This window comes from Podarcis cretensis (genome assembly GCF_951804945.1).
Source record: "Podarcis cretensis genome assembly, chromosome: 7".
NCBI lineage: Eukaryota > Metazoa > Chordata > Lepidosauria > Squamata > Lacertidae > Podarcis > Podarcis cretensis.
Window position 1 is genome coordinate 67,737,545 of NC_137176.1, and position 15,243 is coordinate 67,752,787.

The following is a 15,243-nucleotide window of genomic DNA, read 5'->3' on the forward strand; positions in this document are numbered from 1 at the left end:
AAACAATGTATGGATGTACTATATAGTTATAATGCAGTGAGATTTAAAATATTTTAATATGTGTTTTTTTAGAGTGGAGTTACTCAAGATGGATGGGACTGCATTACTTGTCCTAAAGGCTTAACTAGTGAAGGAAAATGTAAATGCCCTGTTAATGAGATATTGGGTAAGAATTCTATGAAGCTGTTCATTGTGTTAAAATATTTGATTTCTCCAGCAGAGGAAGCAGTACTGAATATTTTTGTGGGTTGTACCTAATATTTTAAGTCCATGAATGGAAAGAGCTTCAATACATGGAAAGAGAGTTGTGCACTTAAGAGAGTTGCACACCAAGGCTGTGTACACACCATACATTTAAAGTACATTATGTCCCCAAAAGAATCATAGGAACTGTAGTTTACCCATCACCAAGTTACAGTTCTCAGCACCCTTAACAAACTATAGTTCTCAAGATTCAGGATGCGGAAAGTCATATGCTTAAAATGTATGATGCATACACAGCCTCAGAAAGGGTCCTTCTATTCATGGGATGAAAAGATTGGATACAATACTATATGTTTGATTTCTGTCTTAAGAAAGTAATAAAAATATATTAGTCTTTTCACCCACCCAATATCAAATACTATGCTGCATTTGAAGGTAGTTTTTGCAGCTATTCTACTATGGGCTTCTTAACTAAAATCACATATAGATATTATATGAACCTATGTGCCATGTTACTATATGTGTTCATATTCTCTTTTTACTTAGTGGAAAGAGACACCAATGGTGCATTGTTGGCAGATGCATTATGTGTTCAATGTGATGGGAAAGGGAAGTCATTTGCTACTTCAAATGCATTAAATAACATGTAAGTATTCTTTTTATTGAAGACTTGCTTTGGGAGAAGGGGTTGTTGATTTATTCTTTTATTCATGCACAAATATACAAAACTGGAAGTGCAATTGATACAAATTTGCAAAAAGTTGCAGGAATACGATTGTATGCAGTGCTTTTTTTCTAAAAAAAATGTTTAGGGGTACTCTCATTTTCCTACTCATATTGAAATACTGCCCCTCAATGAGGCCAACCTTAGATTCACAAAATGTTTAGGGGAATGCATTCCCCCAGAAAAAAAAGTCTGGTTGTATGCAATATTACCCAAGTAACATTCCATGCATGCAGTCTTACCCTCATCTCCCCATGCACCACAAAATCCATTTCACAGAGCCCACCAACTCTTTCGGAGCAGACTTGGAAGGGGGCTGCAGGGGAGAGGAGGAGGAAGTTCCATTGTGCAAGTAGAATGCTGCTCTGTGAGCTGAACAGCATTGCATACAACCTGTAATTTCAAACTTTCTGAAGCGCTCCCATGTTTAAAAGAAAAATGGAATCAGATCGGATACATATTCAGCTTTATAAGTCATAGTTTAACTAAATGTCAGGTCTGTGTGGTTTGCCCTTCTTCCTCCTTCTAACATATGTTGGCTTTGGTGCTCCAGTCTTTGTCTCCTTATAGCAGTTTCCTGCAATATTTTTAGATTTAGGACCTGCCTTTAACACAAGCAGCTTATTAGTTTTTTAACCATATATTTCCCTGCTGGTGTTACCCACTTTAGGCTGGGTTGCAATCCAGTAGTGGGTTCTTACTCATTGGTTGAAGACCAATGCTTTAAAGCACAGTTCCCCATTACAGCTGAAATGGGGAACCTCAGTTTTATGTCAGGTTTCTAAAAAGGATTTAAACTTGGTTAGTGAACTGATAGAATTCAGTGTTGTGATATGACAAATGTTCTAGCTGCACAAGCATTTTACCTGTACACTATTTCAGGGGTTCTCTTGAGGGACCCCCAACCAGCCAATTTCAGAGGGCACAGTGGGAGGAGAGGGGGGAAAGTCCCATAATGGGGAACTGGCTTGAAAATACCAGAACTGGAGCACTAGAGGAAGCCAATGGAAAACTGAAGCAAGGAGGCTCAAACCCAACACTTGTTCCTAGCTTTCTATATTGTAGTTTAGAAAGCTGGCAGTGATATGTCCAAAAAGATCCATTTTCAAGAAATTACTGATAGCATGCAAAAGGAAGCTGATTCTGGAATATAAGGGCAGTAGTTTTTTCTGTATAGGTGGAAGAGAAAGTTCAACTCAACATCCTCCTAAACATGTGCATTATTGAAAAAACCTCAGTATGTTTTTGCTACTTTTTCAGTGCTGAAAAATATGTGTAAACCTATAGCTGCCACTTGAAGGTATTTCTATGAGGAGAACAAGACATTATAGAAAATGCTAGGTATCAGGCAAAAATAGCATTCCCACATCTATGCCACATCTCATCTGTAGCATCAGGTGAAACTCACTGAGGGAAATCAATACATCATTCTGCTAGTTTACCCAGCAGCAGCCTCCAATGCTTATGAAGCTAGCATGAGAAAATCCATAGTGTGATCCTATTACATCACATAGTGAGTTTCATAATGGGAGGAACAAGACACAGTGATATCATTTTTTGCAGCATTTTTGTCTTCCATAACTCTACTTATCTCTCACAAGCATATCTGAGTTGGATACTCTGAACTGTTAGATATGTCCACCTGATAGAACAAATGGTACAGTCTGGTTTTCACAAATGCGGCAAGTCTGTTCTCTGGTGTTGCCTGTGTGATGTTATTTCATTATAAAGGATTACTAAACTATAAGGTATGAAATGCCTTCAAGGAATGCCTTCACATTCTATTTTTATCTTTTTAGGTGTATAAGATGTGAACCAACATTCATCAGTGTAAACAAGTCATGTAGCTGTTCTGAGCCCAATATTTTAGTAAGTATAATAGGACATCTTTGGGAGAAGGAAAGGCTAAGGAAATAACCCCTACACAAATCTGGAGTGGGGTCCCTAAGACAGTTGGATGGTGTCTTGTATGCCTCCTTCCTGCAACTCCTGCAGCCAGGTTGGTGCCACATGCATTGCTCTGCTTTCCTTTGGACCACATAAACGAGGTCAAGCGGGAGTCTTGTTTTCTGGGCAGCCCAGCACCTCACTGCTCAGGCGTGCACCCCAGGTGAGGTCACTGGTGCTGCTAACACAGCAAAAACCATGCAAGAGGCAGCAGTCAAGAGTTACCAGTCTCTGCAGCTACAGTGGGCGGTTTGATTCTGCAGTGATTTGACTTTGCTCTCAGAGGTGTGCTGCCTTGTTCCTTGAGACAGATGCCAACAAAATAATAGGACAGTATGTAGGAGAAGCAGTATGAGTTATATCCCACAGTGGGGGGTTTGCTCATGTAAGCTACCTTCCCTGTCATCACATCCCAGATCCCCTGACCCTCAAAAGGTGCTATGTCATGGTACTGCAGTAAGGGAAGGACACAGAAAAGGCCCATTGTGCAAGTGGGATTCTGCTTGCCTAACTGGATTCATGCCTCTTTCCATTTGTGACAAAGCTATTCTAATTCTAAGCCTCTGTCTTTAAAAGTAGATATTTACATAATTTGATTTTTTAAAAAAATATCTTTTCAGACAGGAGGTTTATGCTTCAGGAGTACTGGGAATTACCCCCCAAAGGGAATTGCAACAGTACGCTTTGGAAAGCTAGTAAGTCATAATAATAATCATTTTGTTTGCATGCGGTCACAGAGCGTTTGCAGACATTCAAGGTGACACATTTACACTTAAAACGAGCACATACATCCAGCAACAATAGAAATAAATCAATCAATGCAAAAATATAAGTACATCATAGATATAAGAGCATAAGACTAAACCCTCATGGAGGAGTCGCGCACAAGAGCATTCTCCCTCCTGTGGTGTCCACCAGCTGATATTCAGAAGCATTACTGCATGCCAAATGTATCCACACTATGTTAGTATAAAGAACAATTCAATAAAACAATTTATATCAAAACAGCAATATGCAATGCAATAAATAAACAAATAATCAAGTTTATATATTATTCCAAAAATTGGCTAATCTAACAATATAATTCATTGCATTAAGCAAATAGCTGTTTTTTATTCATTGTTTATCCCCCTTTTATTGTGCTCCTTATCTAACAGATACCTGTTTTGTATTGCAAAACATATATGAGAGCCAGTGTGGTATAGTGGTTAGAATGTCAGAGTAGGACCTGCAAGACCAGGGTTCCCATGCACACATTTTCTCTAAAGCTCACTGGGTGACATTGGGCCAGTCACTGCCTCTCAGCCTAACCTACCACACAGGGTTACTGTGGGATTAAGTGAGGAGGGGGAGAACCAGTGCTTTTTTTCAGGGGGTATTCAAGGGTATGCTGTACCAGCACCTGGTGTGTGTGTTGGGGGGTGTTAAAAAGTGTAGCACTTACTGTAACAACTTCATGGTGAGTACCGGCACTTATGTTTCTAGAAAAAAACGCACTGGGGAGAAGCATGTACAACACTGAGCTCCTTGGAGAAAACAATGGGATATAAATACAATAAAATAAATAATACAACTCCTATAAATATTTACAGAAGCACTTACTACCCACTAGCAGCATATTACTCCAAAAGCAGAATAAAGTTTCTGGTATCCATGGCAGTTCAATCCTCCCACAACAACAGTAGCATTAAAAAGAGAGCACAAGCCACTATGAGGTGAGGACCTGCTCTTCTACCTTGAACCAAAACAATTTGCTGTAACCAGTTTGACTTTCTGGTCTTATTTATAGGGCATCACCTTGATATCAGCATGGTTTTCAAAAAACCTACAAGCGTCAGCAGCGGCTTGCTGGGTAAGCTTTGAAGGTTTTTCCTCTTTCAACAGGATTATTGATAAGTATTACTAATACACATAGTTTATTATTTTGGGATTCCATGGATAATCTGTGTATTGAAACCTGGTTGCAGTTTTCCCTGGTGCTTTGAAACAGTGTAAAAGTGTAAAATGTGCTGCAGAATGCCTCTTCCCAGTGTTACTTAAAACTTCTCAAAGCATTAAAAAAAAAATACCAGAAATGGTATTCTAAGATGATATTTTCAGTTTTAAAGTATCTTTACAATCTTGTAATAATTGTCATTGGCTTATCTCCTTGCAGCTGTACTCCAACCTTACATCTTGCCAAACACTTGGAAATATGTGTGTGATGAACATGAATAGTTTGAGCTCTGGCAGCACAGATGCATGTGGTCTTTTTCAGTATGTTTTTGCAAATACTGCTGGACTTGGTACTGTTCATTCCATATCATTTTGGTATGTGGCATTTGCTATTCATTTATAGATAGATAGATAGATAGATAGATAGATAGATAGATAGATAGATAGATATTCTAGAAATTAATAGTTGTAACAAACATCATATAACTGTTTGCAGGAGACAGAACCTTCCATGGCTATACTATGGTGACCAGCCAGGATTAGCATCACAGGTTCTTGACACAACCCAGTTTCCTGCTAGTTTCACTTTTAAAGGAACAAACAAAGTAAGTTACCATTTTTTAATAAAAATACTTTGAGTCGGGTTTATTCTTCGTGTGATTCAGTTATGATGGGATTGCACAGGTTGCCAGTTTTCCTCCGAATTTTAATGCGTTCCTTGTAATTGAGGCTGCAGTCTTCTACTCCAAGGGTGGGTAACCTGCAGACCAAAGAAAGATCTGGGCCTCTGGCCAGAAAATATTCCCAACCTCTGCTCTACTCCAGGGGTGATTAACTACATTGGTCTAGATGACTGGATCATTCCTTAGCAAAAGGACTTGCGTTTGGCACAATATACATTTGGTGCCAAATGCAAGCCCCACAAAGATTGGTTCTGCTCCACTGAGACTAGCATTCAGCACTAAATTTGAACAGTGGCAAATGCAAGTCCAGTTGCTAAGCAACAGTAAAAAGCACATGTGTATGCTTCTGATTGTTCCTTGGCAGCCACAACTTTACCTACTCGGACATGGCATCAGGTGAGCAATAGGTGGTCATGGATGGCCCCAAATGACTGGCCTAGTGGGCCCAATTTGGCTCATGGGTGAGACATTCCCCACCCGTGCTACATTCATCTGGCAGTAAGTACAATTTAGTTCAGAGAGGCTTAATTCTGAGCAGACATGTAAATGATTGCACTTTTGCAATATAAACTACTTTAAGTATCAGTCATAAAATCAGAAAGATTGGGGGGTCAGGGCAATATACATGAAGTGACCAAAATGTATGTAATTTCAGCTCTAATGTTTTGGAGAGTTTGATTCTACGTTACACTGGCATACCTGCTAGGTTTGATTTCCTTGACTCTTTTCCCAGCCAAACCGATCTTTTACTTTACCCAAATAAGTTGAATTCTCTTCAAGCACTTTATTACTGAGTTTATGCACAGCTGCTCAGCTAGTAGTTAACAGGAAGCAGGGCTTGCAGACAGGTTGATAACCAAATGATGGTTATATGTTGTATATAACTATAAAGTAACTCTGAAATGATTGTTAATTTCTAGACCAAACAAGAAGCAGTTGTATTATACACTTTAGGAACATCTTGGGGGTTTGGTTTATTATACAAAATTCAGCTTTCATTTCATTGATAAGTTTTTGTTAAAATATGGACTTAGTTCCCCACAATAGTTTGAGAACAACAAACTAACCTTTCACATTTGCATAGTATTGTGTGTATTATATAATGCAGCTATGCAGCTACCTGGTAAAGCAGGAGATTTACATTTGGTATCTAAATTTCTTTGGCAAAATTGTAGAAGAGGAAGTGAAATGCTAATAATATTTTAATTTTGTTTCATGTGTGGTGTAAGAAATGTCTAAAACATAAAACCTGTTTTTAAAAGGCACTTTTATCTTCATTTACAGAATATAAAATTGCAGTTTATTGCTGCTTCATATGATGCAGGAGGAAATTTTCTTAAATGGCAGTATTTAGAAGGTGGTGTTTTGCAGGTAAGCTTGTGTTTGTTATTTATGATACATCATGGATTAAATTTAGAGCCATGAACCAAATGAGGGAAAGAATGGACACATCATTTCAGAGCATCTAGTATTTAGTATATCTCTTTTTTCTATGGCCTCACAGTTTGTAAATATGTTGGTCAGCAAAGAGGGAGGAAATGGCTCAGTCCAATGTGTGCATGGTTCTAATGAACATGCAGAGATCCAACTAAGCTCGATCTGGCTTGTTACTTCAATGTCTGGAGAAACTTTGTGTACATAGACTCTGCTATTGAAGTGAATTTGACAGTTCGTGCTCACACAGAGTTTTGAATATGCATTGGAGCCCCATGTGCTGCCCAGAGACACTGAATAGAGGGCACTTTGATTATTAATCATCATTTTTTTCATTCTCTGCAAGTGTTCTGTTCATGTTTTACACTACTTGTTTGCTTTTATTCATCATTTATATATTAAGTTAGCAGAGGGAGCTGAGGTGGCTAAGGCTATTTCTTTTTTCTCATCCACATATGGCATAGTTCGACCTGCCTGTCCTGAGAGATTATTTCTGAAATGTTTGAAAGCTTAATTTGCTTTGGTGGAATGTGAAAGAAGCAAAGTTGGGTTTTAAAGGACCAGCTACTGTCACAATATTTATTCTGTTACTTTTAAAGCTTATGTTTACCTTTTATTAAAAATTTATAAATGCAGCAGTTTGTGTTTTGTGTTTCTTCGAGGGGGTAGTAGGTATGTAAAGACTGCACTAAATTATGTCAAATGCTTGATTATTATATTTTTTTAAAACTGCAGCTTTGCCCAGATACGCTAACTAAACTGAATGCTGCTTACATTTTTGGGACAACTTATCAACAAAAAGTAAGAGTAATTTAAAACAATATTAAATACAGTGGTACCTTGGGTTACATACGCTTCAGGTTACATATGCTTCAGGTTACACACTCTGCTAACCCAGAAATAGTGCTTCAGGTTAAGAACTTTGCTTCAGGATAAGAACAGAAATCGGGCTCCGGCGGCACGGCAGCAGCAGGAAGCCCCATTAGCTAAAGTGGTGCTTCAGGTTAAGAACAGTTTCAGGTTAAGAACGGACCTCCGGAACGAATTAAGTACTTAACCTGAGGTACCACTGTATGTTCATGCAAACTGGAGAAGGTGCAGAAAAGGACAACCAAAAAGATTGGGGGCGGGTGCCATTCCCCTGCAAGGGAAGGTTACAACATTAGAGCTTTAAATGAAAAACAATGCAGTTAGGGGCAGGAGGAACGTGATCAAGGCTCATGAAAGAATGCACTGTATCGAGAAAGTAGATAGAAGCTTTTCTCTTACTCTCATATACTAGAATCATGGGTCACCTAATGAAGTTGAATGTTGGGAAATTCCAGACAGGTAAAAAGAAAGTACTTCGCAGAGCCCATAGTGAAACTGTGTTGTTGTTTAGTCGTGTCCGACTCTTCGTGACCCCATGGACCAGAGCATGCCAGGCACTCCTGTCTTCCACTGCCACCCGCAGTTTGGTCAAACTCATGCTGATAGCTTCAAGAACACCATCCAACCATCTCGTCATCTGTCGTCCCCTTCTCCTTGTGCCCTCCATCTTTCCCAACATCAGGGTCTTTTCTAGGGAGTCCTCTCTTCTCATGAAGTGGCCAAAGTATTGGAGCCTCAGCTTCACAATCTGTCCTTCCAGTGAGCACTCAGGGCTGATTTCCTTAAGAATGGATAGGTTTGTTCTTCTTGCAGTCCATGGGACTCTCAAGAGTCTCCTCCAGCAACAGTGAAACTATTAAACTATTAAATGCATTACTGCGAGATGTAGTGATGGCTCCCAACCTGGAAGACTTTAAAAGGGGATTAGGCAAATTCTTTGAGAAGAAAGCTTTTAGTGATTACTAGTTAGGATGGACATATCATACCTCCAGGCTCAGAGGCAGCTTTTCTGTGAATACTGGTTGCTGGGGAATAAAAGCAACAGAGGGCTATTTACCCTCAAGCCCAGCTTGTGGGCACCTCATGGAAATCTTATTGGCCACTGTGGGGAAACAATATACTGCCCTAGTTAAATCATCAGTTTAACCCAGCAGCGCTCTTCTTACATTCTTAAGAGGAGAAATGCAGCTACTTTTCAAGTCTGATACTCTGCTCTGAAACATAAATTTTGATGCAGATTGAATCATTTCTCTGTACGGTCACTAGAAAGCAATTGCATATGTATACTTTTCATTCTGTGAAAGGGTAGACTTTATTAAGAATTTCAGGGGACCAATTTGCAGCTTCTGAGTTTTTCAGGGATTTTATTGGAACAGTGAAGATACATATTTTATTCTAGTTCATTTTACCTTTATGATCTTTTTCTACAGTGCACAATATCGGTTTCCAAAATTCTAAAGGATTATTCTAATCCTATATTTTATGATGTGTTCCTTGAATATTATGATGAAGAAGATGGACAACAGTACCTTTGGGCAGTGCCAGTGTTAAACTTAAATCTTCAGTATAATGAAATGTTTGTGAACCGAGGTAAGAACATTCAGTCTCTAGTTTCAGTGAGTTTAGATTATATACATTCTGTTACATACAATAATTCTAGTTTTTTGGCAACATATTGTTTCACTGTGTCTGTAATTATATTTGTGATGTAATATCACACAAGTCTTCTTTTGTAAACCGTCACCTTGTTTGAACATAATGTGGCAAAGTCACAAACCCTTTTTCTCCTGAGGACTGCAGTTCATTGTAATGCATGTTGACAATTGGTGATACCAGAGCCAAGCAACATTCTTTGTTGCTCCCCATAATCTTACAAAAGGAAGTGTGGTGGTGGTGATCTAACGAAAGAGAGAGTGAGTGCTGGGTGGCAATAATCTTAACTTTAGTATTACATGAAGAATCCTCAGGTTCCCCTCTCTTCCAGTGCAGCACTAAAAATAAGCTTTCACTTCTGAGTTACAGTATTTTTCGCTCCATAAGGTGCACCGGACCATAAGGCGCACCTAGTTTTTAGAGGGGGAAATCAAGAAAAAAAATATTCTCCCAGAGCTTCTCGGGGCTGCCAGGGGAAGCCCGGATCCATCCCACTCGCTGTCTTGGCTTCCTCTTTAGCCGTGTGCAACCCCTCCAGACGGAGAGGCTGTGCAAGGCTAAAGAAGCCTTGTGCAGGAGTAGGGAGAAGGGACTGGCTGGCTGCGTGGAGGGAGAAGGGACTGACTGGCCGCGTCAGTCCCTTCTCCCTCCTGGGGAAAAGCCCGCAAGAGCCGCGCAGAACTTGTGTGCGGCTCTTGGGGGCTTTTCCTGCCTGCCTCCCCCCTGCATTCGCTCCATAAGACGCACACACATTTCCCCTTACTTTTTAGGAGGGAAAAAGTGCGTCTTATGGAGCGAAAAATACGGTAACTGCAATTTACTGTTGCATGTGAACTCTAAACTACTTTTTTAAAGAAGCCAGCTTCATGAACCACTGCTTTAAATTGATAGTTTCAGTAAACCATAGTTAAAGCTAACCACAGTTTGTCTAATTTTCTCATGGCCTCACCAGAGGAAGAATGGGGGGAGGCACACAATCCTAAGGCTCATTCACATAATGTTACACCATAGTTTAGTGTTATGTCCAAACAAGTTCATTGATTTCAAGGAGAATTTGAAATGTAGTTTATATGAAGAGGTTGTTGATTTTGAAATGAGAGTCAGAATTTTAGATCATTCTTATTATAGCTTTCCCTGTTGAGTTAGAAGCATGACATAGTAAACCTGCATCTGAAAACAAAGAAATGTTCATTTCTCTCTGAAAATTTACTTGCCCTAGTTTCTTTACTACTTATCATTTTCACATGTTAATATTTTTTAAAGCATGTTTCATTTTTTCTTCATTACACTGCTACTGTTCTATATTTAAGTTTTTTACTTTGAAAATTTAATTTTACGTTGTTGTTTTTTAAAAAGGTAGCAATATGAACAATTGGCTTTTGACACGTCGAATGTTTCTGGTGGATACTTTAAGTGGACAAGAAAATGACTTAGGAAACCAGCCAAGAATAATCAGAATTGCTAGTGAAATAACAATAAGGTGAGATCATATGACAAAATACTACCAGCTATAGCGTCCCAATTATAAATTTGACATTACCATGATTTACTTATAATTTACTTGTTATCATTGTTTACCTTATTTGTTGTGAGAAAAGATTTAATAAATTTTGCAAGGCACTTAGCATACTAACAATGCAATCCTGCATGTGTTGGCTCAGAACTAATGTACTTTTAAAATTTAATGGCATCTTGCCGCTTTGGGAGTGGAAGACAATTTAAAAGAAAACCCATTCTGTGTACAGTGGTACCTCGGGTTAAATACTTAATTCGTTCTGAAGGTCCGTTCTTAACCTGAAACTGTTCTTAACCTGAAGCACCACTTTAACTAATGGGGCCTCCTGCTGCTGCCGCGCCACCAGAGCACGATTTCTGTTCTCATCCTGAAGCAAAGTTCTTAACCCGAGGTAATATTTCTGTATTAGTAGAGTCTGTAACCTGAAGCGTATGTATCCTGAAGCGTATGTAACCTGAGGTACCACTGTACTGTATATGGTTCATTGCAGAAAATCAACAGTTCTTTTACAGTAAGGCAGACTAAAATTAATTTAAATTTTGACTTTGTCTATGTACATCACAGTTGATTATTATAACCATTGTTAAAATAAAGTTTTATTGATCAGAGATCTGGGTTTTTGTTTAGTGTCTAATTTCTCATCTCCTTTTATTTCCTTGTTAACATTGTGTTGTGTATATTTCTGCAGTATTCGTCTTGTGCCTAACACTCAGAGAGGAGCCATTTATCCCCCTCTGATTACAATTGCGTACAGTGATGTTCTGGTTCAGAATCCCGGTGCTGAGAATGTGGTGGTGAGTTCCTATGTAGCTCCAGCAATTACTTGAATTTCCCTGGCATCATTCAACAGTAACTCGGTCAATCAATCAAAAATGGTATAGGTGAGGTACATAATGCCAAGGAATCGAATAATGAACACTATTTACAAACTAGCAAAAATAAAAGGGCCATAACGGTACAGATTTCACATTTTAAATTAACAGCAAAATCGGGCATGTTTTTAAAAGTGTAAGAATATACTGAATAAAAATAAGCCCTTCCTTCTTGTACCCTAGGGACGCGGGTGGCGCTGTGGGTTAAACCACAGAGCCCAGGACTTGCCAATCAGAAGGTCGGCAGTTCGAATCCCCGCGACGGGATACCACTTGCTGTGAACCACAGGTTGGGAGAGTGCTGTTATACTCACGTCCTGCATTTGGGCTTCCCATGGGCATCTGATTGGCCTGTGAGGACCGGCTGCATGACTATATTTGGCCTGATTCAGGAGGTTTTTCTTACATTCTCATGTGCATGTCCTCTCCTCCTCTTACTTCTTGGTTCCTAAATAGGGCTGCATCCAGAATTTCCTGGACATAGCTGGGATTCACCCTTCAAAAATGGCATCTGGGTGGAATTTTCGAAAATCACTTGAAATGTCCAGGGAAACCCAGTTGTATGGCAGCCTATATCGGAAGTGTTGTGTATTTTTGTTTTTTGTTTTATTTCCCCCCAAATAGGTTAAAAACTGCCAAAAATAATAATAAAAGCTCAGCCATATAATTGCAACCAGCAGTTACTCATTGCAGGAGCAGTGATTGCTAGATAGACTTGAGCAGTGGTGTCACATGTCCCCAGCTACACCCTGGTTTCACTGCTACCAGTGGCTGCCTCTACCAAACAGCCCAAAGCTTTCCTGGGTCTTGACGACATCATCTTTAGGTAGCGTGGCATCATAGACACACAGAGACCACATGGCTTTATGAACCAAATTTAAAAGCTTACTTAACAAGAAGATTATTCTTAGGTAAAAAAATTATCTTCTGAATGGTTGCAAGCACACAAATCAATCCCAAAAGAGCAAAAGGATAATTAAAACAAGATGAACACATCAAGCTAATTTTATCTAATAGGTTTCCTGCTGGCTAAAATTCTGGTAGAGAGCTTGAAATTCTTCAGATCTTCCTGGGAGCCACCTCTCTATCTCTCTAGGCTACCCTGTTTCTTATATCCCAATCCACAAACAAACCAAACATCAAGAAAATACACTTCAATCTTAATTCCCTCTGCAAGTCAGACTACCTGAAATCCATACTTTTAATGCCTCCTGAAGTGAATACCTGCCAGTTAATGTTGGCATTAGGAAGCAAATTAACTCCATAATTCGCAAACCAAACTAGCTACAGGTTTTGCAAAGTTCACTTACTGAGTATTGGCATAAGTGATCTGTTGTAGTATCTTCCAGATCCCAGATAAAATTCTGTATGTAGACCGTAGATATTGGCAGGTATTTCCAACGCTATATTCATTCCTTGGTTAAAAAGAATTTCATACAATTGCAGGCAATTTTCATGCAAAGCTAGTATCTCTGTTGTCGATGACTGTGTTATTCATTCCCTTCAGTAAAATTCATGGTTTCTACTGGAAAAGCTATGCAACCACAGCTTTTCTTAATGCAATTCTCCCTCTTTTCATGATTTTATGCCATCAAATTCTTGTGCCAAAACTTTTAAAAGTGCTCAACACATTGAATTAGCGACCCTTAACTTAACATTCTGTTTTACTTATTTATTTTTTATGTATTGTAATTTAATGCAGCATGAAATGTGGCATTCAGGATAGAATGATTTATTGCAGTGTTAATGGAATTGTTTCACTCTTCAGGTTTCCTTCTCAGTCAACTATGAAATGAACCAGTCGGAGGCTCGCATTCAGACTGATGTAAGTTTTCTCTCCTCATCAAATGTTAATTCCTTTATTGTATGCTTGCCGATTTCTGTACAAAATGCAGCAGAAGCATAACTCTTGATTTATTTATCTTTTCCTGCAGATAGCTCTAGGTGTTTTGGGTGGCTTGGCAGTTCTATGGTCCCTTCTCAAGACAGCTGGCTGGAAGAGGCGTATAGGGAGCCCCATGATTGACCTACAGGTATGAACGATCGGGAATCCTAGCAGATAATACTTTTTACACATAATATTTACAGCTTTATATCAGTTTGGAGGTATCCAAAGTTCTTCATGTACATAACCCCAGTAATCTTTACAATTTTTGTAAATTGGTCATTATTATTATTCCTATATAGTGGATGGGGAGGGCAAAGGTTAATTAAATCCTAGGGTGTTAATGACTGAGGACTTAAGTAGTACACACACTTAACCACTATACTACACCATATCAACTGTTGCTGGATATATGTTTCCGATCGTAGGTCTTCTTCTGTGCCTTTCATGTCTCATGTTGAGAAAAGCATCAGAGTAGATACTGGGGTTTAACTTGGGTAAATAGATCTAGGGAGATGTTGGGAGAATATGGCTGTTATACGGCCCGAGTATCTGGTTTGAACCCCTGAGAATCTTTACAGATCATGATCATGGAGGGTTTTGGTGAAATGTGGAAGGAGACCCACTAGGAAACAGTTTATTGCCAGAAAAAGCCAGGGTTGTGAACCAGAAAGATGGTCACATCATAGTAAGTTGTATGAAGGAGAGCCAGAGATCAATGAAGCCAAAGTTGCAGATAGTCTAAGGAAGCAGAGACTGACAAGTGGGGAGTAATGGACCACAGAAATCTGTCTTTTGTCAAATCAGTCCCTCTTGGTCAATATTGTTATTCTAAATGGCAGCAGCTTCCCAGGGTTTGAGACCAGAGTCTTTCCCAGTCTTACCCGGAGGGAATAAATTCTGGGGCTTTCTGCATGCAGTTTGACTTCCGGAGCTCCCCCAGGCTAGAGGTAGGCTAGGAGGAAAGAAAAGCTAAGAAGCACAAAATGGGAGCCTGAGCCAAAAACACTGAACCCGACCTTCAAGCTTTTACCTTCTAGTCTTTTTGTGATTGTAAGCTGTTCTAAACTGTTTTTAATGTTGTATTATAAATTGTTGTAATCTGCCCTGGATCTGTAGGGTGACGTGCAGGTAATAAATTAAAATCATAATCGTAATAGTAGAAGGGTTCAGTCAGGGATAACCAAGTAGGTCCGGTGGGTCAGGGAAGGTTGAGTCCTCTGCTAATGAAGATCTGCTATATTGGTGGCTTATGGAAATAAATAGTTGGGCACTGGATCCATACTACTTGTTCATGATGCTTACACATATCAGGATGACATGGAAAATCCTGACTTTCTTTGTCTTACTGTTATAACAATGAAGTGATGGCTGCAGATCATCCTTGGAATTCAAAACAAATGAAGAATAATTGTATTATTCTTTAGCCGCTCCTCTTTTTATTTGATAGTGGTTGCTTTTATAAAAAGAGACTATGCAGAGTCTTTCAGGGAGTGATTTTTTATTTCATTTTTAAGGCT

The 15,243-nt window shown here is 39.2% G+C and overlaps 1 protein-coding gene and 1 long non-coding RNA gene across 4 annotated transcripts in view; one reads left to right on the forward strand and one right to left on the reverse strand.

The window, feature by feature from the left end:
- LOC307220226 overlaps positions 1-15,243 on the reverse strand; it is a 75,267-nt gene that overhangs the window by 17,508 nt on the left and 42,516 nt on the right. The window lies entirely within an intron of this gene.
- The window catches only part of TMEM67 (transmembrane protein 67), a 33,005-nt gene that overhangs the window by 2,765 nt on the left and 14,997 nt on the right, over positions 1-15,243 (forward strand). For all 3 annotated transcript variants that reach the window (XM_079983905.1, XM_079983904.1, XM_079983906.1), the window contains exons 3-16: positions 73-166; positions 751-850; positions 2,728-2,797; positions 3,496-3,570; positions 4,665-4,727; positions 5,031-5,185; positions 5,307-5,415; positions 6,778-6,864; positions 7,663-7,728; positions 9,228-9,387; positions 10,807-10,930; positions 11,655-11,760; positions 13,607-13,663; positions 13,773-13,871. In XM_079983905.1, coding sequence (XP_079840031.1) covers positions 73-166; positions 751-850; positions 2,728-2,797; positions 3,496-3,570; positions 4,665-4,727; positions 5,031-5,185; positions 5,307-5,415; positions 6,778-6,864; positions 7,663-7,728; positions 9,228-9,387; positions 10,807-10,930; positions 11,655-11,760; positions 13,607-13,663; positions 13,773-13,871 — 1,365 coding nt within the window. The remainder of the gene's footprint in view (positions 1-72; positions 167-750; positions 851-2,727; positions 2,798-3,495; positions 3,571-4,664; positions 4,728-5,030; positions 5,186-5,306; positions 5,416-6,777; positions 6,865-7,662; positions 7,729-9,227; positions 9,388-10,806; positions 10,931-11,654; positions 11,761-13,606; positions 13,664-13,772; positions 13,872-15,243) is intronic.